Below are 25790 nucleotides of genomic sequence, written 5' to 3' on the forward strand. Positions count from 1 at the left end.
GATTTTCATTCTGTTTTCATGCACAATAATTTTCAAAAACCAAGGGAAGGAATTTTTCAATAAGAATTTTATACTATAACTAACAATGTAGGTATATCCACTCCGTCCTCAGTTGTATTAGTGCTGCTTTGTGCCTCTCCAATGGCACGAAGCAGCTCTAAACTTAGCGCAGTGAACCCCAGGAAGATAACCCCGTGTAGTGGGATTCTTGAACGTTGTAGAGCTGCTAGAATATTTCCGGTGACACCTTTTCCTTGACACTACACCCAGAAGGTGTGTTGGTTACACAGCCAGAATAGAAACATGACCAGGCAAAGTGACATGGCTGAAGTTCACCTGCACCCTGGTGCCAGAAGCAGCTCACATGAGTTACAAGGGCTGCCAAGCTGCTGTAAATTGCTTTGGGAAACTGGCCCTTGTGGACAGCTGTCCTAGGGTGATTGCTCTTCCTAGCCAAGAAACAAAGCTTTGGGTTTTAGACATCCTCATGCTAATTTTATTGATATGCCCCAGTTGAAGTATAGGGTCTCTCTCAAACCAGAGCCAGCAGGATCATTCAAAAGAAAGAAGTATTTTTTGCATACAATCACTGAGCAGCTTATGACAAAGTTCAGTTGATTCATCTATAAAAATATTATATATATTTTAATATAATAGTATACTTTTATTTCAATCATAAGTTTTACCTTTCTGTACGCTCAAAGCTGTTGGCCCAGTCCTGAGGTTCTTACTGATGTAAACCTCCTATTTAAGAAGTTTTATCACTTTAAAACACTCCTTAAAGACATTAGAAGTTTTGCCTGTGTAAGGATTAATGGCTTTTGGATTGTACCATGTACTTGCTATATTTGTATATGTTGTTATGGTCTTTAACACTCTGTACAGCCAGACTAAAGTAACTCTGAGTATGATGCATTTAATTCCTAGTTCCTTGTTTCTGCATTCAGCTTGTGTTTGCTACACATCCTGAAACATCTCTATTGATCTGCTCATCTATTGTTACTAATCTGGTCAGTTGATCAATGAAGAGTGGCATGTAATTAATTGTAAAATATTTACATGTTCCTTCCAGTATCTGTCTGGCAAGATTTACTTGTTACTGTTTACTGCTGCAGCTTTACTAAACAGTTTCAGGAGGAGATAACAAGAAACATTTTAATTTTGTTTTGCTGGTTTGTTCAAAGAATTATTTTCAAAGGGAAGCAGTATTTAACACAGTATTCCAATTTACTGCTGACTGTGAACTTGTTTCACATACGTTAAAAATTTAGTATTTTTACAAAACTGTTCAAGACAAAGGAATTAACTGACTCATGGAAAAAGCACAAGTGTTATTCTGATTTTATTAAGAAGTCTGAGATTGGCAGAAGAAAATTAAAGGCAGATCCTTTTTTTTTTTTTTTTTGTCTATGCATCTGCAAGGACCTCATGCATTGTGGCTATAGTGGGCTATGCAGAAATAAAAAAATACCGTACAGGATATAGGCAACTGTTCTTTCCTCCTTTTTAATTTTGTCACTCACACAACAAGATTGAACTGTTTTTCGTCTGTTCCTAGAAGATAAGTGATGGTATTTGAGGAAAAGTTGTGTCTTCCTGACCTATCTGCTATGTTGGTATACTTATGCTGTTTTGGTTCTCATGCAGATGGAGGGAGCGAGGAACCACCAGACCGAAGACAGGCAAGTGTAGACTCCCGCCAGGGCCGATCTGGGCAAGGTAATGCTTGTATCATTTTCCTTTGAGGGCTTACTTCTCTTATGTTAGCACTTTGTGCAGTTTTTCTGTTTTGGTAAGATATCCAGTTCTTCTGGTTTATTGTAGCTTTTATTGTAATTTAGATATACACCAATTTAATAACGATCAGAAAGGTACAAAATTATCCATTTTAAGGGTTGAAATTAAGCTGGAGAGTAATGTATGGTGCACAATATTCATGTGGGAGCCTTTCAAACAAATGCTTTAGTATCTATTAATTTATGTATATGGGCTTCACATCCTCAGTTCCTCAGGCTGTGAACTAGGGATCTTCTTGGGAGCTGGAGATGAAGCAGTTCTTCTTACTATTCCACAGAGCAGTGGCAGAGGCACTCCACAGGCATCTATCTACTGCACCCACTTCTGGAGAGGGGTGCATGGGTGGTAGCATGGAGAGAGTGCAGCATCTAGTTTGGGCTCTGGAAATCCTCTCCTTCACTGCAATACAGCAGAAGGACACCATTTCCTTTGGGCAAGTTTCTCCATCCTCCAACACTGAGGTGGGAGGTCCATGTTGTATTTATGGAGAGCAGTAATACAGTAGGCGTAGAAAAGAGAATTTGGATCTGTTAAATGCTGTTGTAGGTCATTCTCTGGGGCTGTGAAAGTCCTGGTGTTTGGAGCCTTAAATGCAGCTCACCAGCCTACTAAGAAGGTATTCCACAGTTACATGCCTCTCCTGGGTGATAGGTTTTGCTCATTCACATTGTGGTTTTCTGCACCAGATTCCAGGAGCAATTCTGTTTCACTTTTCTTTTCCTTCCCCAAATCTGTTGCTGCTGTAGAGTCCAAATAGTTTATTGAAGTGACATTGACTTCAGAACAATAGTCCTGTTCTTTGGCTGTGTTCCAGTGTTGCCAGCAGAATATTGTATTGGCAAAAGTATTCTGAGTGATTGAAGCCTGCAGACAAATTTAGGGGTATGGGTATTTGGAACTAAAACTATTGAACCGTGTGAAACGGCAACTGTTGATAGAGATTTGTTGTCTCTACTATTTTTTTTTTATTTGGAATTTTATATCTTTAATTATAAGAATTGAGGCTAGATTAGAAAGAAACAATGAATTCTAATGACTGTACACACTCCCAGAGCCACATTGCATTAAGAACCAGGTTGCTTTCCTGGAGTTTTGTTAGGGAATAAAAGATTAATAACAGTAAATTATAACCTGTTCTTTTCAATCCTCCCTCTATTTAATATACAAAAGCTATTATTGGTAATATTAATTGTAAAGGGAGTATCTAGCCCATTTTCTCTGATTGTGCTCTCTGATGTGGTTTAATTTGTTTAGGTTTAAAATATGTACATACATACATATACATGGGTTTAACTTAAGTGCTGATTTCAGAATGTTCTGATTGTGTTTGATGGACATAACAGTCAGGTACTTTGATGGTCTGAGGTACTATATTCTTCCAAAGCACATTGCAGAATACTTGCTAGACATACCTGTTGTTCACTGGAAAGATCTTTTCATGCTATAGGAAAAATGCAAATCTGTGGGCTGCTGGTATGTTGTTTGCTAGTATGTACTTGATCGAGAACATTATGTACACACACAAAATCATATTAAAAGATCATTATTAAGGTTTCCAAGTCAAGCACTCAAACATTGGGAAATGCCAGGACTAAGGTGTTTGAATTTACATGAGCAAAACAATGTATTTTTTACTAGCCTCATTCTTGGAAACAAATAAATTGTTTGAGCTGATATTTTCCACTAAACTTCAGCCTGAGGCAGACCCTTAGCATAGAAGATTTCAGCCCAGATGGTTAAAGTTTGGCAAAGGTAGAAGCAATTGAAAACAAGATTATGTAATGACATAGTTTTAATAGTAGGCAATGTTGCCAGCCCTGTCTGTAATAAAATGACGAGGGGCGGGGGGGAAGGTGACTTGTATAAAGGTAAATTACAACATATATAAAAAAATATGTATTTAGAAATGGTTTAGTAATTGAAATGGTCAAGTTAAACAAGATAAAATTTAGGCTTTATCTCTTTCTTTCCGTCCAACACATGGACAGATACATTATTCATAAACTTTCATTTAGGAGTTCTGGAGAAGGCCAGCTTTGTCCAAATAGCATCTTGTTAACCTGGTGATTAAAGTGACCGACCTGCTTCTTATTTGGTACAATTTATGCATTCTTTAATACATTGATTTTTTAAAATTATTGTTAGTCATTTCCTGTCAAACTAGTTTAATCATTTATCTATGTAAATGTATATGTTCTTTCACAAACCTATATTGAGACATTAGATATCATCTATTTGTTATTTATAAAACAATTGTATTGATAGTAAACCCTGTTTTGTATGCTCATTGTTTGCTGCACACAGGTATAACATGTGTATGTGAAAATGTGACCCTTTATTCCCTGGACTCTACACAATGATTGTTGTGTAATTCTAACCATCAGAGAAAGCACATGAAGTCCATTGGATGGATCAAAAATGAGATGAAAATTTAAAAATATCCAGTTATTTAAGGGCTTATTCCCTGTTTCTTCTCCATTCACCTGAAACCACTCAAAGGTTGTGGTTGGAGGAGACAAACCTCTTTTATAAACTGGAATCCCTTCCTTCTTCTTCGAGTGATTGCTCACATCCATTCCAGTTAGGTGTGCGCGCCGCGCGTGCACGTTCGTCGGAAACTTTTTACCCTAGCAACTCCAGTGGGCCGGCAGGTCGCCCCCTGGAGTGGCGCCGCCATGGCGCCCAATATATATCCCTGCCGGCCCACCCGCTCCTCAGTTCCTTCTTACCGCCGTGTCGGTCGTTGGAACTGTGGAGCGCGGCATAGCTGTCCTCCACGTCCCTAGCTCTCCTTGTTCTCTATCATTATCTCTATTGTAGTTGTTAGTTAGATTGTTAAGTAGATAGTAGTAGTTAACTGATAAGTAGTTGTAAATAGTTTTTCGCCGGGGGCTTAGCCCTTCCCGGCATCCGGCACCGGGCTCATGCCTGGTTCGCCGGGCTTCAAGCAGTGTGCGGCCTGCAAGAAGCCGATGCCTACCAGCGATCCCCACGACGCGTGCCTGAAGTGCCTGGGGGAATCGCACAGATCCGACAAGTGCCGCATCTGCAAGGCTTTTAAGCCAAGGACTAAGAAGGAGAGGGATCAAAGGCTCCGGACTCTCCTTATGGAGGCGGCACTTGACCCGGCGGCTTCGCAGGCCGTGATGTCGGCGCCGGCACCGGATCGCACCGGCACCGAGAAGACTCCCCGGCACCGACCTTCTCCGGCACCGGGGGCAGAGCCTAGGCCGTTGAAGTCCATTACTCCGGCCAGGCAGACCCGAGTGGAGCGCCCGGCCTCAACATCGGCCGCGGCGCCGCCGGCACCGTCGACTCCGGGCCCGGCGGGTCCGTCGAGTCCGGTGCCGCCAAGCTCCCCCATGACATCTGGGGTCGAGATAGTGGTGCCATCCACACCAGAGACCTTCGCCTCGGCACGGGACCTTATAGCCATGACCGAGCCCACTCAGCTACCACCCCCGGTACCTCCGGTGCGGGTCGTGTCCAGAGGCAAGCCTATGATGTCGGCACCGTCTCGGGACTCACGGTCTCGATCCAGGTCCCGACGGCATGGTCGCTCCAGATCCCGCCGCCGCTCGCAGTCCCGGCGCCGCTCCCCTCAGCGGTACCGGTCGCACTCGCGGCACCGGTCGACATCACGACGATCGCGGTCAGACTCCAGCCGCCGTTACCGGCACCGCGACTCCAGGAGCCGATCCAGGCATTCGCCGCACCGGTCGACCTCCCGGCGCCGAGCTGGTGGCAGGTCCCGGTCCCGGTCCCGGTCGACCTCCCGGCACCGAACCGGTGGCAGGTCCCGGTCCCGGCACCGAAGCGGCGCTCGGTACCGGTCCAGATCCCGGCACCGTGACAGAACCCGGTCCCGGTCCCGGCACCGATACGACTCCCGGCACCGGTCCCCGGCACCGAGAAGATCGCCCGTGCCGGCCCGCGCGGACCCTTACCATCCAGGGTCCGCCCCGCCATGGCCCTCTAGACAGCCGTCCGTGTGTTCATTAACGGACAGTGGCTACGCGCTCGGCACCGACCGGCGGGCGGCGCTCTTCAGCGAGCCTCCACAGCAGGACCAAGGCCCGCAGCAATGGGGTTTCTGGACACCCTGGGCATACCATCAGGCCCAGGGCCCCCAACAGCTCCCTGCTAGGCCGGTGACTGCGGAGCGCAGGGCACCTGAAGCCTCCTTGTCTCGCCCCCCTCCCTCCCCGGATGGGGAGGAAGGGTCCAAGCATCAGGACTCCGCTTTGGCTCCTGAGGCAGAGGCGAGGGCCGAGGGAGACCCCCCATTAGACACTCTCTTGCCGGGGGTCTCCTCATCCTCCTCCCCTGACGAAGCGGTGGCTGGGACCTCCTCCAACAGCCCCCCCCCGCTAGACCTCAGGGCGCACCAGGACCTCCTCAGGCGAGTAGCCCAAAATCTGAGTCTGCAAGCCGAGGAGGTCTCGGAGGTAGAGGACCCTATTGTGACCATCCTCTCGGCAGACGCTCCCACCAGGGTCGCCCTGCCGTTCATACGGACCATTCAGGCCAACGCCAACACCATCTGGCAGTCTCCGGCCTCCATTCCTCCCACTGCGAAGGGCGTCGAGAGGAAGTACATGGCTCCTTCTAAGGGCTACGAGTACCTCCACGTACACCCGACTCCGTGTTCCCTGGTGGTCCAGTCCGTCAACGATAAAGAGCGTCACGGCCAGGAGGCTCCGGCCCCCAAATCCAGGGAGGCCAGGCGGATGGATCTCCTCGGCCGTAAGGTGTACTCGGCTGGGGCGCTGCAGCTCAGGGTCTCCAACCAACAGGCCCTGTTAAGCAGATACGCATTCAACTCCTGGGTGGCAGCAGATAAATTCAAGGAGCTGCTGCCACAAGATGCTCGTCAGGAGTTTACGGCCATCTTAGAGGAAGGCAAGAAGGTCGCACGCACGTCCTTGCAAGCCTCTTTGGACGCTGCGGATTCGGCTGCCCGTACCCTCGCGTCGGGTGTAACTATGCGTCGCCTCTCCTGGCTCCAGGTTTCCGGCCTTCCGCCGGAGCTCCAGCATACTATTCAGGACCTTCCTTTCGAAGGCCAAGGATTATTTTCAGACAAGACAGATCCCAGACTCAAGAGTCTGAAAGATAACCGAGTTATCATGCGGTCACTAGGGATGCACACACCAGTGACGCAACGTAGACCCTTCCGGCCGCAGCAACAACAACAACAGCGCAGGCCGTATTCCCAGTTCCGCCAGCGGCAGGACCTTAACAGGCGCCGCGGCAGGAACGGAAGGCGCAGGCACTCGGGGAACCAAGGGGGGCAAAACCAAGGCTCCTCTAAGCCCCCGCCTGGACCCAAGCCTTCATTTTGAAGGTGCGCCCGAGGGCGCAGTAACAGTTTCCCCAATGGATCCTTTCCCCCCGTTTTCCAACCGCCTTTCGTTTTTCCTCCCGGCGTGGTCCCTAATAACATCAGACCGCTGGGTCTTACGCACGGTGCAGTCGGGATACCGCCTGCAGTTTGTTTCATTTCCTCCTCCCCGCCCCCCTTCCTCGTCCCTCTTCAGGGACCCCTCTCACGAGCAATTCCTTCGGCAGGAGGTGCAGACGCTCCTCGGCAAAGGAGCTATAGAGGCGGTGCCGGAGAACGAGAAAGGCAAGGGGTTTTATTCCCGCTACTTTCTGATCCCCAAGGCCAAGGGAGGCCTCAGGCCTATCCTCGACCTGCGAGAGCTCAACAAGTACCTGGTGAAGTTGAAGTTCCGCATGGTTTCCTTGGGGACCATTATCCCATCCCTGGATCCGGGAGACTGGTACGCCGCCCTCGACATGCAGGACGCGTATTTTCACATTGCTATCTGGCCACCCCACAGACGTTTCCTTCGCTTCCTTGTGGGCTCTCTGCATTACCAATTTGCAGTCCTCCCATTTGGCTTGTCCACGGCCCCGAGAGTGTTTACGAAATGCATGGCAGTTGTTGTGGCGCAGCTTCGGCGCAGTCGTATCCACGTGTTCCCGTATCTGGACGATTGGTTGATTCGAGGCACGTCGCACCAACAAGTCTGCAGCCATGTCCGTGTGATCACCGACATGTTCGCCACTCTGGGCCTCTTGGTGAACACAGACAAGTCCACCCTGGCCCCCACACAAAGGGTGGAATTCATCGGGGCCGTCCTGGACGCCACTGTGGGCAGGGCCTTGCTGCCATTGCAGCGGTTCCAGGCCTTGTCGGCCATCGTGCAACGGCTACAGACAGCCCCCTTGACGTCAGTGAGGACGTGTCTAACCCTGTTAGGCCACATGGCGGCCTGTACTTTCGTGACCAATTACGCTCGGCTCCGCATGAGGCCACTCCAGCTGTGGCTCATCGGTCATTACAGGCCGACAAGACAGCCACTAGATATGTTAATCACGATCCCCCAGGGGGTCTTAGATTCTCTCGGCTGGTGGCTGGACCAGTCAGTGTTGTGTGCGGGTCTCCCCTTCCACCCATCTCAGCCCTCGGTGTCCCTAACAACAGATGCCTCAGATCTCGGCTGGGGGGCCCACGCAGGGACCCTGAGGACGCAGGGCCTGTGGTCCCAGGAGGAGGTGGGGCTACACATCAACATGCGGGAGTTGAGAGCGGTCCGTCTTGCTTGTCAAACGTTCTGTCATCAGCTCCAGGGTCGTTGTGTCGCGGTGTTCACCGACAACACGACGACCATGTATTATATCAACAAGCAGGGCAGCACCAGATCCTCCTCCCTGTGCCACGAGGCGATACGACTCTGGGACTTTTGTGTAGCCCACTCCATTCACCTCATGGCTTCCTTCCTCCCCGGAGTACGGAACACGCTGGCGGATCGATTGAGCAGATCCTTCCTGTCACACGAGTGGTCCCTCTGCCCAGACGTCGCCCTCTCCATCTTCCGGAGGTGGGGTTATCCCCGGGTGGACCTCTTCGCGTCCAAGGGGAACAGGAAGTGCCAAGCGTTCTGCTCCTTTCAGGGCAGGGAGCCCGGGTCGATAGCGGATGCCTTCCTCATCCAGTGGTCGACCCACCTGTACTATGCGTTTCCCCCATTCCCGTTGGTCCACAGGGTCCTTCTGAAGGTGCGCAGGGACAGGGCTCACGTGATCATGGTAGCCCCGGCATGGCCCAGACAGCACTGGTACCCCATGCTGCTGGACCTGACCATAGCCGACCCAGTTCCCCTGCCCCTTCATCCGGACCTGATTACCCAGGAGCACGGGACCCTCTGTCACCCGGACCTGCAGTCGCTGCACCTAGCGGCGTGGCTCCTGCGTGGCTGACGGGCTCTGAGCTGCGCTGTTCCACGCCGGTGAGGGAGGTGCTCTTGGGCAGCAGGAAGCCGTCCACAAGAGCGACGTATTTGGCCAAATGGAAGCGCTTCTCCTATTGGTGCGTGGAGAGAAATCTCCGCCCTATGGAAGTTTCAGTAGCCGACATCTTAGACTACATTTGGTCCCTCAAAGGGCAAGGTCTGGCCATATCGTCGTTACGAGTCCACCTAGCAGCTATCTCCACCTTTCACCCGGGTGCGGATGGTCGCTCTGTTTTTTCCCACCCGACGGTGTCTAGATTCCTTAAGGGGCTGGAACGTTTATACCCTAACGTCCGTCCCCCTGCTCCAACCTGGGATCTTAACCTGGTGTTGTCCCGGCTCATGGGGCCCCCCTTTGAGCCGTTAGCTACTTGCTCCCTGCTTTACCTCTCTTGGAAGACGGCCTTTCTAGTAGCTATCACCTCAGCTAGACGGGTGTCGGAACTCCGGGCTCTTGTGGTAGACCCCCCATATACGGTCTTCCACAAGGACAAGGTACAGCTGAGACCACACCCTGCTTTTCTCCCCAAGGTGGTCTCAGCCTTCCACGTCAACCAAGAGATATTCCTCCCGGTTTTTTTCCCGAAACCTCACTCCTCAGGCAGGGAGCAGCAGCTCCACTCGCTTGATGTCCGTAGGGCTCTCGCGTTCTACGTGGAGAGGACTAAGCCCTTCCGCAAATCCCCCCAGCTTTTCGTGGCAGTAGCGGACCGCATGAAAGGGCTTCCTATCTCCTCCCAGAGGTTATCCTCTTGGGTAACGTCCTGCATCAGGACCTGCTATGACTTGGCCCACGTCCCTACGGGCCGTGTGACTGCGCATTCTACCAGGGCGCAGGCGTCGTCGCTGGCTTTCCTTGCCCGTGTGCCCATCCAGGAAATCTGTCGGGCAGCGACCTGGTCATCGGTCCACACCTTTGCTTCCCACTACGCCCTGGTCCAGCAGTCTAGAGAGGATGCGGCCTTCGGATCTGCTGTGCTCCATGCCGCGACTTCTCGCTCCGACCCCACCGCCTAGGTATGGCTTGGGATTCACCTAACTGGAATGGATGTGAGCAATCACTCGAAGAAGAAAAGACGGTTACTCACCTTTGTAACTGTTGTTCTTCGAGATGTGTTGCTCACATCCATTCCACACCCGCCCTCCTTCCCCACTGTCGGAGTCGCCGGCAAGAAGGAACTGAGGAGCGGGTGGGCCGGCAGGGATATATATTGGGCGCCATGGCGGCGCCACTCCAGGGGGCGACCTGCCGGCCCACTGGAGTTCCTAGGGTAAAAAGTTTCCGACGAACGTGCACGCGCGGCGCGCACACCTAACTGGAATGGATGTGAGCAACACATCTCGAAGAACAACAGTTACAAAGGTGAGTAACCGTCTTTTCCTCACTTCACTTTCATGCTTCCATTGTTCCTCCCCTCACTTTCACCCCTCACCCTATGGGACCCAGCCTCTTTATTCCCCTCCTCTCATGAACTTCCCATCTATTGTACTTTCTGCTGCCTCTATAAGAGGCTCCCTCATTCCAAATCCAGATAGTATCTCTTCATTCCACCTTTCAATACTTTTCAGCCTACTGAGGCCCATAGTGCAATTCAACATGTGACGAAGTCCCACACAAATTATTTATGTTGTAAACTTAAGATGCCATTAGTGTAAATGGCTCTTACTTATCTACCCACAGTTTCATGATTCTGTTTCTGAAGTAAATAATTTTCAAACCACACATACGAAGGAGACACCAAATTTGTGTGGAAACGAAGATAGCTTTGGCCTAAAAGAAGTGATGTCCTTTGAAATGAACAATTGAGAGGTATAGTATTGCCAACCTCAGGAGATCAAAAACCATGAATTAGATCCCCAATAAAAGTGAAATTTGGCTCCAAAATAATGAGATTTATTTTTAAAGAAATATTACATTGTGTTTTTGGTCTGTCTTTTGATTTTTGAATTCCTCTGCCCATTCCCAATGTGTGTGGGTGACAAGGAGTGTTGCCCACTCTCGAATGTATTGGAAAGGTGGATTTAAACCCCAGGCAGGAGCTGAGACACCCAACACCCAAAGCAGTCCTGTCATCCTAATTTGTTGTGACTCGCTGGTCTCGAGCCCAGGTCCACAGAGTTCATGGGAATGGCCATGCTCCAACCCTCCAGCTGATCTGGGACCCATGAAGTCAAGCCACAGTGTGAGGCTCTGCCCCGAGGTCCTGTTGGTGCCAGGGTAGTTGATTGACCAGCTGGCCCTACTTAAGCCAGCAGTAGGAACAGGAAGCTGTGTGAACAGCTGGGCCCCATGTGTGCCTCGTGCTATTGCTCATACTTCTGCAGCTTGATTTCCTGGCATCTGACTCGTAGTTCTGATCTCCAGTTTGTCTCCTGCCTCTGACCCAACTTGATTCTAGTTCCTGATGTGTTTCTGATCTCCAGTTTGTTTGCCTCTTCTGGTATCCTGACCCAGCTGACTCTGGACTCCTGTCTCAGGATTGTGGACTCTGGCTTTTATTATTAGGTCTGGCCACCCATGACCTGGCCATGGCACAGTTCCCACATCAATGTTGACACCACATTCTGCCTCTCCCACAGCCCCCACATCTGTTCTGTCCACACACCAGTGCTGCAGTCCACCCCTATATCAGTGCCAGTTCCAATCTTTATCCCTCCTATCAGTGCTGCCCTCAGCCTCTCATCCGCCCAGCCATCCTAATCTCTCCATCAGTTCTGCTCCTCCAACCTCACCTCTAGTCCTCCTCTTACTTCTGGGGTTCTTCACTCCACTCCATCCTTGGGTAGGGGGCTGCAGTGGTGCCCTTATCCCCCTTCCCTATTCCCAAACTGGTTGTTGCATAGAGGGGAAGGGCGAGGAGCAGACTCCATTGCTCATTGGAATGGAGGAAAGAGCAGAGGCCTACTGAGCTGATGGGCACTTTGTTTCCTCCTTCCCCCTCCCCTCCTGTGAAAACAGTGAGCAGTGGTGGAGTGAATCTACCTGCATCGTTGAACTTCATTACAGGGCTGGAGCTTTCATGTCATCGCAAGACAAGTTCCGCCCTGTCTGAAACCTCATCACTAATGAAAAAATTATGAGAGTTGCCAATACTGGAGGCTTGCTACTGCTCCACATCCCTTGTCTTATTCCATGCCACCTGTTTATACCCTCCAAGACTCATGCCCCTCCTCTCTTTCGCTAGGTTCCTATCCCCATGTAACCCACCTTCTGACTCAACCTAGCAGTAGCTGAAAAACACAGCATGGAGCCAGCACCAGTTCAGTTTTCTGTTCGTAAACATTCAAAAATTGGTATTTTTTTCTCTTTATACACTTGAAATGAGTGTATGAGTGTGTCCCTTGAAATAGTCACAAGTAACAGGAAAGGGAAAGAAAATAAAGGAAAAAAGTAACAAAATACCACTTTACCCTAACTTTTAGCTTGCATGAGCACAACCTAAGATATGGCTGCAGGCCAAATGTGTGGACTAGTTCAAACAGGAGAAGCGTCATCATGTTGGCATTGAGTTCTGAAGATGAAAATAGATTGGTTCAGAGCTGTCCAGGAGAGGAGACAGTATGACTTCTTCGTGGGGAAAAATGAAGGGTGTTTAAGCTTCATGTGATTATTATTAACTGTAACCTACGTTTATTCCATATGCTAACATACTATACATACTACAGCACAGGGGCTTAGAGATTTTGTTATGCATAGCATTTAAATGAGACCATCAGACTCTTGCAACAAAAATCAAAATTCAGTTTGGAATATCACAAAAAATGTATCTATTAAGTCTATGACATTTTATCATATTGAAATAATTCAGAAGACAATTTAATAGTTAGTATATGCACTGTACAGGAACTGTCTTGGGTAAGTATATGTTGTAGCAATACTGCTAAAGTTGTGTGTCAGTCACTGTAAATCCTTTGTTTCCGTGATTTATAAATCAGTAGAAAGATATTCTGTTTGACAAAACAAATTTCAGACTAATCTGTTCAAATCCTTTTGAATTTTGCAATTGTGAAAAAATGAGAATTTTATTTTCTCCCTTTTTTTCACCCCAAAGATATTCCTTTGCTTTTACTGAATTCAGAATCACTTTTTTGTTACAATTAAAATCTGGTAGGTAATCCATAAATAAAACATTTTTAATTTAAGTTTTATTAATGATTTAAAAAGAAAAAGAGAGTGCTCCAGTGTTTTGAGCAAGAGACTGAAATTCAGTGATTCTGGATTCTCTTTCCAGCTCTGCCAGTTACTTGCTCTGTGTGACTTTAAGCAAGTCAATTAATTTTTTGTGCCCCAAATTCTATATCTGTAAAATGAAGATAATATCCACCTGACAAGGATTTAATGAGGGTTAGTACATTAAAGTTTGCAAAGCATTTTGAGAATTTAGATGGCAGGTGCTATCAGTTTGTATAGATATTTGTTCATGTTATTGCTTTATTTATTGCTCATTTTGTATAGAAATAAATTGGACTCAGTTTCCCTCAGCTTTAGGCAAGTGCCAGATATTATGGCCACAGATTCTGTTGCAGACCTGTACTATAATGGAGCAGATGCAGAGCATGCAAACCTTATACATCTCTTCCAAAAAAACCCACATGCAGTAAACTGTGGTTCTTACTAAAGCTGTCTCAGAATGCTGGAATTTGAACCTGTGTTTTCAGGGAATTTTAAACCTGTGCATAGCACCCCTCCAAGGGGATTATCCTGCAAACTGCTGAGCACTCTGACCTCAATCCAGCAAAGCATTTAGGCATGTTCTAACAGTGTGAAGTGAAAAGAGCAGACCAAAGCGTCCAGCTCAAAGTATTTTTAGCAATCATGGAAAAATGGTTCTCCATTATGAATTAATTGGAAATTTGCATATCAAAGAAACTGAAATAGAATGACTTTGAGGTAATTAAAGTCTTAAAAGCAAAAAAAAAATCAGTTAAGGATTAAATCTTCAATACATGGGCAAAGTAAAACAACATCTGTCGTCAGAAGGATGTTGAGTCCTACATGGAGGCATGCAGTACTGCATTTGAGCATGCATGTGCAATAATAGTTAATTTTTGTTTTGTTTTTCATTGTAAAAGGGTACAGCTATGTTGTAAAGTATTCCTTGACTTTGAGATTGGTTATCGGTCCTTATATTTTAGCTGTAAAATGTATAACTTTTTATCAGTTTTCTGATAAGGAGTTGTCTGAGATCTTCAGAATTATTTAAATCTGTTTTCTGCTATGTGAATGAATAATGTATTCCTTTGACTATTTTACACTGTTGATATAGCCTTTTTGGACAGCTACAGTAAACTCAGGCTGTTGTCTCTTCTGAATTATAATGTATTGAAGGCATTTATCTTTTCTGCCTTATCCACGTGTGACAATTCAGCTCTGTTATCCACCTCTGTGAATTAGTTTTTATAAACCTATACTTAAAATCACACAAAGCTATCCAAAATCAAGTAATTTTGTTTTCAGAGAGGAAAATTATAACACAGGAACAAAGGTGAGAAGAACCCATGGCTAAAATCTATCAGATTTTTTGTAAAATCAAAGAAATGATATAACCTAAGAGAAATTTAGATGCACCTCTCATAATTCTCTGCTCAGTATAGTATAGTTTATGCATCAGATATCAAGTAATGTATATTTGCAGTAAAATATAAAGGATAACTGTTGTAAATTGGGAGGCAAGTTATCACAGAACTCCACGGTACTCCACTCTATTAGCGTGATGCCTCTGGAAACAGAAGGTCCCTAAGTAATTCTTTTCAAATATTAGAACTGGTTTGTTGCAAGTGATGTGTGAACATTTGGATCAGTTTTTATTTTTAAGAAATCAGTTAATCCATTCCTGATCACGGAACTGACCTCAGGAAACAGGGCCGGCTCCAGGCCCCAGCGCTCCAAGCGCGTGCTTGGGGCGGCATGCCACGGGGGGCGCTCTGCCGGTTGCCGGGAGGGCAGCAGGCAGCTCCAGTGGACCTCACACAGGCATGCCTGTGGAGGGTCCGCTGGTCCCGCGGCTCCAATGGAGCTTCCGCAGGCACGCCTGCGGGAGGTCCACTGGAGCCGCGGGACCAGCAGACCCTCCGCAGGGACGCCTGTGGGACGTCCACTGAAGCCGCGGGATCAGCGAGCAGTAGAGCACCCCCCCGCGGCGTGCCGCCATGCTTGGGGCAGCGAAATGGCTAGAGCCGGCCCTGTCAGGAAACTAGTTAAAAATGTGAAGATAACGATCCAAATTATGCCCTAAATTACACCTTTTCAACCCCATTCTTTTGTAGAAGAGCAGCAAGTCAATGAATGGTACTTTTGTTTAATTTTGCACCAAGGAATGTTGAGCTTCCTTTCCAAGCCAGTAATTTAAGAAACTGAACTATATGAAGCCCCAAAATACCATTCTAGTCCTCTGAGCACATGTTTCCAAACAATTGGCTTAGGAACAGTTCTCAGATGTCGTCATTACTTGGGAGAGAGAGAATGTGGCATTTAATATGTGGCAGTTTATCGCTATGAAATTAAAGATTGATGCAGATCATTCCTTTTGCAACTTTTGTGTAGCAGAGGCTAGCGTAGATTTTGACACATTTCTTTTTGTGGCCCCAAATGCTGATAATTAAGAGGAGTAGCACAGAACTTGTAGCCCAAGACAAACAAGGTGGCTTCAAGTCACCTTCATGCCGTCCCGATTCTGGGCTGCTCTGGGGGCCAGAGTAGCCAGTGTTGGAATTTTAACCGCCCTGCTCAAAATCACAGCAGGCTGGCTATGGGTAGCTGTGCTTCTCAGAATCTCTGCAGTGTTGTGGGCTGTGCTATGCTCCTCCTGCCCCAAGCACACTCCCTGTGCTAGGGTTTGTGAAGAAGTCCTGCAGTAATCTTCCTCGGTTCCGATACTAGGGGAAATTCTCCCCCAGCTGGATTCCGGGCTTCTCAAGACCCTTTGTGCCTCTCCATCACTTGTAACAGGCATAAGGGGACAAGAAAGGGGTGACAATCTCATGCATCATTTCCAATTATCCCTCTTCTATTTAAGGAAGAGCTTGACATCAGTTAGCAAAACTAAGGGAGTCTTAATGGATAAATCATAATTTTCCATATTACTTATTCAGTGTCCATATTTTTTTTGCTTCTCTACATACAGTATGGCAAATATACATATCTATAATATAATTCAAATGTCTCTGTACAATTGTTAGCAGTTTGTCCCAATTTATTGAATATTCAGAATACTTGCTTAAAAATTTTGGTAAAGTTAGTAACTGGAGAAGGAGCATCAAATAACCTGGATCACAAGCAAAGATCTGCTTATTCCATACATTGCAGGGAGAGATTAATTCTGCCTCCCAATGCTTTCTACAGAAATGAGTGGCAGTGAGATACAGAATAAACTTTGAACTTGAAAAAAGAACAAGGACAAATAAAATGAACCATTTGATTGCACTGTTCGTTGAGGAGCTTCAAGTAGGCCTGGTCTACACTGGGGGGGATTGATCTAAGTTACGCAACTTCAGCTACGTGAATAACCTTAGACCTACCTCACTGCGGTGAGTTGACTGTCGACTCCGCCTGTGCCTCTTGCAGCAGTGAAGTTCAGGAGTCGATGGGAGAGCACTTGGGAATTGATTTATGGTATCTAGACTAGACACGATAAACTGACCCCCGCTGGATCGATCGCTGCCGGCAGATCCGGCGAGTAGTGTAGACATACATTTAGATTCTAAAATTATCAACTGAATTCAAACAAGGCAACGATTCAATTCGGTAAAGGTATTTTACTTAGTCCAAAGGCTTTTTAGTGCCTAGTGATAAGACTGCAGAAAATTTAGAACTCTCTATCTAAATAAAGTGTTTAAGAATCAGAGAAACATGAGCCAAATTATCAGATGGTGTAAATTAGCATAGCTCCATTCTGCTGATTTACACCAGTTGAGACTCTGACCCAGTATCTGCTCTGAGTAAATGTAGTCTGTCCGTTAGCAGGTAACCTTGTAAGAATGACTTCTCATCTGTAAGGCAGCAATTTAGCTCAGTTTTGCTGTTCTATAAGAATGTTAATCAAAGAAATAATAAGGTAACAGACTCCATCTTTCACAGCTCCTCTGTCATTCTAATAAATGAGAGTGGAGAAGTGAAAAGAGCAATGGATAACATCACTGGACAAATAGAAATCTAAGGGATCTGTTTCTGTGTGATCCTATAGAATTGCATGAAATACACATTAAGGTCTGTTAATTCTATAGTTTTTAAAGCCTAAAGATTTCTGACTAGTCTGAGATTCTAGAAGTTTAGATGTGAGCACCAGACAGGAATCATTGCGGTGGGGTGGGGTGGAGTGGGAGGAAATCTATTTGGGATTATAAATCATAAGAAACAATGCATTTGAAAATCTTTATGAACAGACTCCTTGCACTATATTTTAAAATAGATCTATTTTATATCATTTAATGTAAGAATTTCTGTACATCTATCGACAAATATCCTTCTATAAATAAAACAAAACTCTGAACTATGTCAAACAAAATTTTTATTTTTATTTTAGGAATATTTGTATTTAGGAATGTAAATGTCTTTTATACATTTATAAATACATTATTTTATTTAAAAGAAATATAAGCATTTAATTATTTAAAGCAGCAATGAAATTGAAAAATAGAATACAATATACATTTATAGCCAGCATGACAGAGTACAAAAGCTGATACAAGTGAGTACAAACCTGTGAATCATCATTTATTAGTGTATTTTTGTAAGATTATCAAGAGCACTTGGAGTTTTAGGTGGTGCTCTTTTATTGCAGAGTAGTAAAAATTCAAATTAATAAATAAATCATATTATAAAGTGAAGAAGCAGGTAAAATAAAGATGGTAAATATTGATACACTGTGTAATCCAGGCAGAGAGAAGATCTGAGGCTATATCTTCTATCTCTCAGTCTAAAGTCATTCTCACACTCTTTCTTGCTCTTTTGCCCAATTTATATTTAAGTATTTATAGAAAGTTGAACAGCTTCAATAAGAAAGATTGACTGCAGAATAACCTATAGCCCAGTGGTAAGGGTAATTACCTGGTAGACAGGAGACCTGAATTCAAATCCCTGCTCCAATGAGTATTTAAATATTTGTGCAATGTGGAACAGCTTCAAAAGGAGACATTGAGAGTAACCAACCCCTGAATAGCCTGTAAACCTGGTGATTAGGATGCTCACCTGACAGGAGATAGATCTGAGTTCAAGTCCTTGCTCCAGAGTGGGGACTCAAACCTGGACCTTCCCATCTCCAAGGCAAGTGGCCTACTAACCACTGGGCTAAAGGTTATAAGAGGGACATGTGCATGCACACACAGTTTTTTGAAGCTGAGTGGACTTTTCCAATTTGCTGACAAATTCCAACAATTTTCAGAACAAAAATGAATATTTGTTCAGATTTTTTGGTTTGTTGGCTGAAAAAAAATCAATTATTCACCCAGGGTAGTAATTACATTAAAACTGATCACTCTAGAATACTTAATAAAGTAAAATGATAAAACTTAAAATCTAACTAATTGCGTTGTTTGCTACTCTATATCAGACATTCACCTGTTTGCTATTGTATAAATGTAGTTTCTTCATGAGAAGCATAAACATTTTGTAAGATGAACATGAGAAGAAGCAGTCCAATACTATAAAGTTTGTGTGATTTTGTGAGAAATAGTATGGAAATATTAGAAAGTGTCTAGCCAGCCTAAGCCAGCAAATTCCTGAGTCTAGGAATTGATAAAAACAGTAGGCTGTGTTTTATTACAAATTGTTCTGTTTTATTTTTACATTCCTATCAGGCACCTCCACAGAGAACGACTGTGCTTTTGAACCAGACTACGCTATTCCACCACTCCCAGTGACCGAAGGTATGCAGCACATTCGGATTATGGAGGGCATGTCTCGCTCTCTTCCATCCTCCCCCTTACTCACACATCAGTCTATCAGTGTTCGGCTCCAACCTATGAAGAAATTAACTGGTAAGGACTTTAAATAAGTTCAGTGGGGCTTTTAAAATCGGTCAGTGCAAAATTTTAGATAAAGCTCACCAAACAAGTTTCTTTGCACAAATCTTCATTAATTAACTACATGGCCTGCTATACACCCATATTTGCAATATTAAATTACTGTAGGAAAATGGATTGGATCTCAGTTTAACAGCATGATCTATCTAGTCTTTAAATAATCAACTGGTTTGCACACATTCTAGTTTTGCAGGGATGTTGTAAGTAGTACCAGAATATACTTAATTCCAGTCTCCTCATGAATCAGTTTGCTCAAGTCAGGCCAACAGATGGAGACATTTCAGCAGTTTAAATAACATTATGTTAAATTTTTGCATGCTGAGAGAGAGAGACTTCAGCAAACTGTACATTATTTGTTGCAGCACATTGTGACATTTCATGTATGTTTTAAAACAAGTTTATTTTAAGTAATTTATTTGGTTTCTGTGGACCAGATTTGTAAAGGTATTTAGGTGCTTAAAGATGCAGTTAGGCACCTAATGGGATTTTCAAAAGTGCCGCAGGACTCAACTCCCCCACTAGGCACTCAGGCTGGTCATCGTAGGGATGCTGCAGCTGCGATTGACAGGGAAAGTGCAGGGTCTGAAGCCATCGGGAGCCTGGGGCAGAGTAGCAGGAGAGGAGCAGGATGGAGCCACTGATGCCCGACAGGCCAAACAGAAGACCCTTTTAGGCCGGATCTGGCTTGTAGGCTGTTAATTGAAGCACACTGGTCTATAAGTACCTACGTGAAAAACAAATATTTAATAATGGACTCTTCAGTCTAGCAGAGAAAGTTATAACATGGCCCAATGGCTGGAAGTTGAAGCTAGACAAATTCAAACTGAAAGTGAGGTATAAATGATTAACAATTAGAATATTTATCCATTGGAACAACTTGCCAAGGGTCGTGGAGACACTTTTTAAAAGATCTGCACTAGGAATTATTTTAGTGGGATTCAATGGCCTGTGTGCGGCTGGATGATCACAATGATCCTTTCTGGCCTTGGAATCTATTAACTCTTCCAACTTTTATCATGTCTATTTAGATTGTAAATTCTACAGGGCAAAGATTGACTCTTACTATATGGTTGTATAAAGTCTATTACAATGACACTCTAATCCTGGTTGGGGTCTTTAAGCACTATTGTAATATATATACAAATTAATAATAATGCAATGGTAGATGTAGTATGTCTTTCTGTAATATCAGTATTGACTTGATCCATTGGAACTGTGGGTTCAGTTTAGTTGTAAGCTCTGATAAGCAGCATTCAGTGCTCCATTGTCTTCACCGTGGATAGCTATCTTTGTGTTGTGACATAGCATGTATGCTTAATTAGTTGTGAGTGCAAAACTGGAGACTGCTTCTCTAAGTTAGGCTTTGTGTGCTTTCCCACTAATAGCTCTTCCCCTTGTGGCCAACAGAAGAATGAAGCAAATTGGAACTCATTCTATCCTTCAGTTTGAGTTCCAGCCTCCCGTTTCCATTCTACTATAGAATTCTTTAAAAATCCTCACTGTCACAATGATAGAATGTGACACAATGACACGTGCAAGATAAAAGAAAGATGACTCACCTGTTACTAGAGCACTGGGTGTATCTTGCCTTTGCAGAGTTGCACATGTGTCATCAGGGCTCTATGAATCAAAACATTTAGTGTGAAGTTATGTAAGGGCCCATCTCCCCACTGCCCTTAGTTCTTTTGCAACAATTGAGAATATCAAATGAGGACTCCAGAGAAGAAGGGAACTAGGATGAGTGAGCCTGGGTCTTCCCAGGCAATATACTTTGAGAACTTCGGCTACGGATGAGTAACTTTCCTTTCTGCATCAATGATTGACAGTACAGATCAACTAACACAAACTGTGGAGTAGGGCTGAGAATAAAAACAAAATATTTTTCCATGTGATTGTATTTCTTTAGTTAACAATTGTTAGAAAACACCTACAAAATATAAAAAATGTGTTATAAGAATTACATATTTTTTGGACTTCCCCTACAAAATGTTTAACCATATGGAAGGGCTGAAGAGTTGTTTCTAACATTCGATGTTTCTTTCAGTGACTTTACATGTCTAAGAATGGAAGTGCCTCTTTTGTTAACAATAGGTTCATCATTGTTTGCACAAGAGTGAAAACAAATAATTGCTTAAAATGATTATTTTTGTTGTTGCTGGCGAATATTTAAATTATTACAATAAAGGAAATGCTCTTCCTTGGACTATTGATCCGCATATAGGCCATTAGTCCCAGGAGATCATTAATCTCCATGGAATGCCCTGCAATGAAGACATTATTGCTATTATAAATGAATAGCTCAGAGATAATTTAAAAATGGTTTTCATGTAGAATGCATTCACGTGATCCCCCAAATGATGGTATTGGTGTGATGGTCAGGTTGCATCTTTGGCTGTACTGGACATTTCTAGAGAATTAATGACTGGTATATTGGTTACATGCCAGTCCTTTGCTAGATTTCCATATAGTTTATAATATTAGCTATATATAGCTACATCTTTGATTTTGTTAGAAGTTTGTGAATTCTTTCAATCAGAAGCAGGGAAGGTGAGATTTTCCTCTGAAATACTAGTTTAAAATGAGTAGCACATCATATTTCCATGCAAAAAGGCTTTTTTGCTGTTTACTCGTTGCTTTGAAATTGAGGACAGAACATTTTTACTAGGCACTTAAGTTTGAAGAAATATATTTTATTTAACTTAAGTTTTAAAATGAATGCTTCAGAGAAAATGTTTGTAGTATTCGCCAATTCAGAGCTGGAAAAAATATTTTTAGATTTTGTTTTAAAAAATGTGTCTTTTTCCTATTTCACATGTCAAATCTTGACGAAGATACTTGGACCAGGAGCTCTACAAAGTGAAAGTATCTCCTTTTGGGTGAAATCATGGCTGCATTAATGTCAGTGACAAAACTTTTCGACTTAGGTTGGGCCTGAATTTCTCTTCCTTATTCACCTTAAAGCTAGAGGATTCAGTAAGAGCCTCCATATGAACCATTTTAAACAGGGTTCAAGGTTTTTGGGTCATTGAGCAATAACCATAAGGACTCAAAATCTCACATCATCAGTATAAAATATGCTTTCTCCTTTATATCCCAAATAATTTTGACAATCTTGAACAATAGTTTCCTCTCCATATGACCACATTTTGAAACAAGACAGATGCAGAGTTACAGACCAACTTAGAGATGCCAAACTTAAGGTGGACTGGCGGGGTTAGATGTCCTATTATCGCCCATTCTTGTTGCTTTTAAGAGGCTCTTCTTCATGGGACTAAAAGCAACATCTCCAAGTATTTTCAACATTACTGACACAAGCAGAGATAAATTTGGGGTTAAACTAGGTCTAATTTATGGCAGCACAGAAACAGCAAGTTAGAGTATTGGGTGGATATGGATGAATATGCTGTTGATTTCAATTTTCAAATCAGTCTGTATGCCTGTATAATAAGCTTTTTTGGGACAGGTAATATATCTTACCCTGAAAATCTCTGTAAATTTGCGGCCCTATATAAATGACCTTTAATAGTAATAATAGTGAAGGTCCAGTTGAAAATAGAAAAGCATGTAATGAGTAAAATGATAAAATAAGAGAGCAACAAGAATTAGTTTTCAATATCTAATTATCAGGAACTCGGGCTATGGAATTCCACACTTTTGCAGTACATTGTTAACAAATAACTTTATTTTTTTCCCCTCTAACACCAGTCTGCATGATTTTAACACTCCATCACATGCTTTCAATGCCCGATGCATTTTAAAGATACTCTTACTATAAGGAATCAAGTTACCCTGAAAGCATACATCATGGATCACAGCATTCTTTTCTGACTTTTTTTTTCTCTCACTGGGTGATGTTGCTCTTCTGGTGCTTTATAGTTCTTGGAATTCTAGGTAGGCATATACTCCTATGCTTTGCTTTTTGTTCTTATGCACTGATACTTGATCAGTGTTGTCTGATCTGTTCTCTGAGCTTCCCTACCTCTCTGCTTTGAAGAATAAACAAAAGGAAAATGGGAGGAGAGATTTATTTGTCATCTTAAAGACCTTTGTCCCTAGCAAAGCTCCCACATCCTCAGGTAATAACCCACTTTTTACCACCCAGAAGTATTTTCTGTGGTGGAATGAATTCAAGGAGTGTAAGATGGTGTTCCCAAAACAGAGAGAAAATTAAGGACCAAACTAAGGGTGCTCTGTCTGTCCCAGCTCCCTCAAATATCTTGCACACCGCCATACCCTTCTCACACAGTCACTTCCCTGCTCCCCACAGTGGTGCTTGCTGGTGTTGGGGGAACTGGGGATGGCTAGTGGGGTAGGTAGATGGACATGGGCTGAGGATAACTGTGTGTAGGGAAGGGGGATTGTGTTAGGGAGACGTGGTATGCAGAAGGGGCTCTGGGCGTGGGAATGCGAAAGAGGAGATGAGTGTGTTGATGTATCTGGGGTTTTTTTTTGTGGACTCCTGCTCCTCACCTCAGCTTCTTCCATGGCGCTGCCTTGATGTACAGAGGAGCTGAGATAGCAGCGCCACAAGGAGCCTTTCAGGCATTAATGCCTTGGCGTACAGAGACTGAACTCCCCATCCCAGGCCCATGGCCAGTCTGCTACTCTGGTTTCATCATCACAGGAACTCCCCGCACATGGCTGTCTTCTCTCCCAGATACCATGGACATCTATGGCTTCCCAACATTTTCCTGCCTTCACCATATACCTGCTTACCCACCTGACCCCCTCTTTGAATTCTCTTGCACTCTTCCACTCATTAACACAACTCACCCACCCCACCCAGCTCTGCTCTCACCCACCTCATGCACATTTTAATGTTTTTTAGAACATGCTAGCTGGTCACAGTCGGCCCCTGGGGAGTCAAAAGTTGACCATTTGACATCTTTTTATGTGTGTTAAATCCGATCTACATTAATGTTTTTAAAAAAGAGGTTAGTTAATGTGCGTTAGCTAACATTTTTAAACAACATCTATTTTTCTACTCTAGACATGGCCCAAGGTTGTTGACCTTTAGAGTGTGCTGCAAGGTTGATCAATTCACTCTGGGTGAAACAGGTTCCACCATTCACAAAGCTGGAATAATTCACTGGTGTTTGTGTGCAGCTCCATGGAGATGGAAGGACAGAATTCACCATCATGAATTACATCAGGCCTTTAGGGTGCACGGCCTCTGTTCTTGCCTGTGGGCTGAAGTAACTGGAGACTGCCTTTCCAAGTCCTTTAAATAAGATGTTTGTAATAGTCCCTCCTACAGTGATTTAATTGAGGCCAGCTAAAAGCCTCCTCCCTCTGTAACAAAACTGTGAAGTTGCCCCTTAGTGGCTGCACTGCCTGCCACCCTCCCCCATGGAAAATGCAAGTGGGATTCGGCACAGGACCTCCATACTTGGAAATGGATTTCACCCACAGGGTTTTGAATTTATAAGAATATGATTCCTTTTTGGTAGACTCCATATAGTTCTTGGTCTGTCTATTTGCTAATCTGTGTACATTCAGGTAGTCTTTTAGTAAAGCACATTGTAATACCTTGATAGATAAATATAATTGTTTTCCCAAACATTTATCCCCTGCTTCTCAAAGTGAGTATACTCTGGTTACCAAGACAGTTTCTCAGTATATAGATGAACTTCAGTATTATCTAAATTTGAGATTTTGGGCAGCCAAGTCCAGGGACATTAGCTGAAATAAGAAGGTTACACTCAGTAACATTTTCTTTAGATAATCGTGAAGCTTGCTTTGTACTAGGTCATCTTCAGAGGTATATAATAAAAATTAGCCCTTTTAAAAACAGACACTGTAGCTTATTCAAAGCTTTTGTTGGCAGTGTTCCCCAAAACACTCTTAATATTTGCATTAAATCCAGATTTTGTCACGGGAAAGGAAAGGACAAATTTCTATAGAGGACTTTGTACTAAATATTGGCACTTACCATCATATTGACAAATAGCCTGTGAAAGATACATACTGTAATGGCTGCAGTATTTTCATTTTCTAAATATTGATACTATGCCACTGCTGGTTTCAAACTTAATATTTTATTTATCGGAAAGTACTGCTAAATCGGTAACTACGCAGTGCAGGAATTCACTGATCTCTTTCAGCTCTTGCTGTTAGTTAGGAATTACTGAGCCGCCACACATGAATGACTTTAGAATTTGTTAGAATATCTGATATATAATAAAAAAAAAAAAAGCTTGAGTCAATTTCTGATCCATATTGATTGCCCTCCACTTCCACTGAAAGGAGTGAAGAGTGCTCAGCACCTAACATAACCAAATGTAAAATTTGTAAGGCTATGTTGCATGTAATTCTGTTCCCTCCAAAAATTCAAAATATACCAAATGTTCATTTTTCATAGCTAATTATTATTTTCAATGTACAGTGTTTTTACTTTATTTAAGGCTACTCTTAGGAGACCTGTATTTTACAAGTTATATATAACATCATCCATGTGATAAATAGGGAGTTTATTATGATCCACATTAGAACTAAGAGTCAGATTACAAGTGGCATTATGTTAAGGAAAATCATATTAGAAAGAGGTATATAATTATAATAAGGAAGCCTTGTAATTCTTTACCTGAAAGCTAATCTACCTGTATTGTTTTCGTGAGAATGAATATAGAATAATCCCAAAAGAGCATTTCTAATGACTCAAGGAATGATGGT

The 25790-nt window shown here is 44.0% G+C and overlaps 1 protein-coding gene across 7 annotated transcripts in view; it reads left to right on the forward strand.

Annotated features, from left to right (window-relative positions):
• TANC2 (tetratricopeptide repeat, ankyrin repeat and coiled-coil containing 2) overlaps nt 1–25790 on the forward strand; it is a 628479-nt gene that overhangs the window by 317867 nt on the left and 284822 nt on the right. For 5 of the 7 annotated variants that reach the window (XM_050934871.1, XM_050934879.1, XM_050934877.1 and 2 more), the window contains 2 exons: nt 1648–1719; nt 18894–19073. In XM_050934871.1, the coding sequence (XP_050790828.1) occupies nt 1648–1719; nt 18894–19073 (252 nt within the window). The remainder of the gene's footprint in view (nt 1–1647; nt 1720–18893; nt 19074–25790) is intronic. The other 2 variants (XM_050934880.1, XM_050934881.1) reach the window with 1 other exon arrangement.

Source organism: Gopherus flavomarginatus, chromosome 25 (assembly GCF_025201925.1).
Source record: "Gopherus flavomarginatus isolate rGopFla2 chromosome 25, rGopFla2.mat.asm, whole genome shotgun sequence".
Classification (NCBI taxonomy): Eukaryota; Metazoa; Chordata; order Testudines; family Testudinidae; genus Gopherus; species Gopherus flavomarginatus.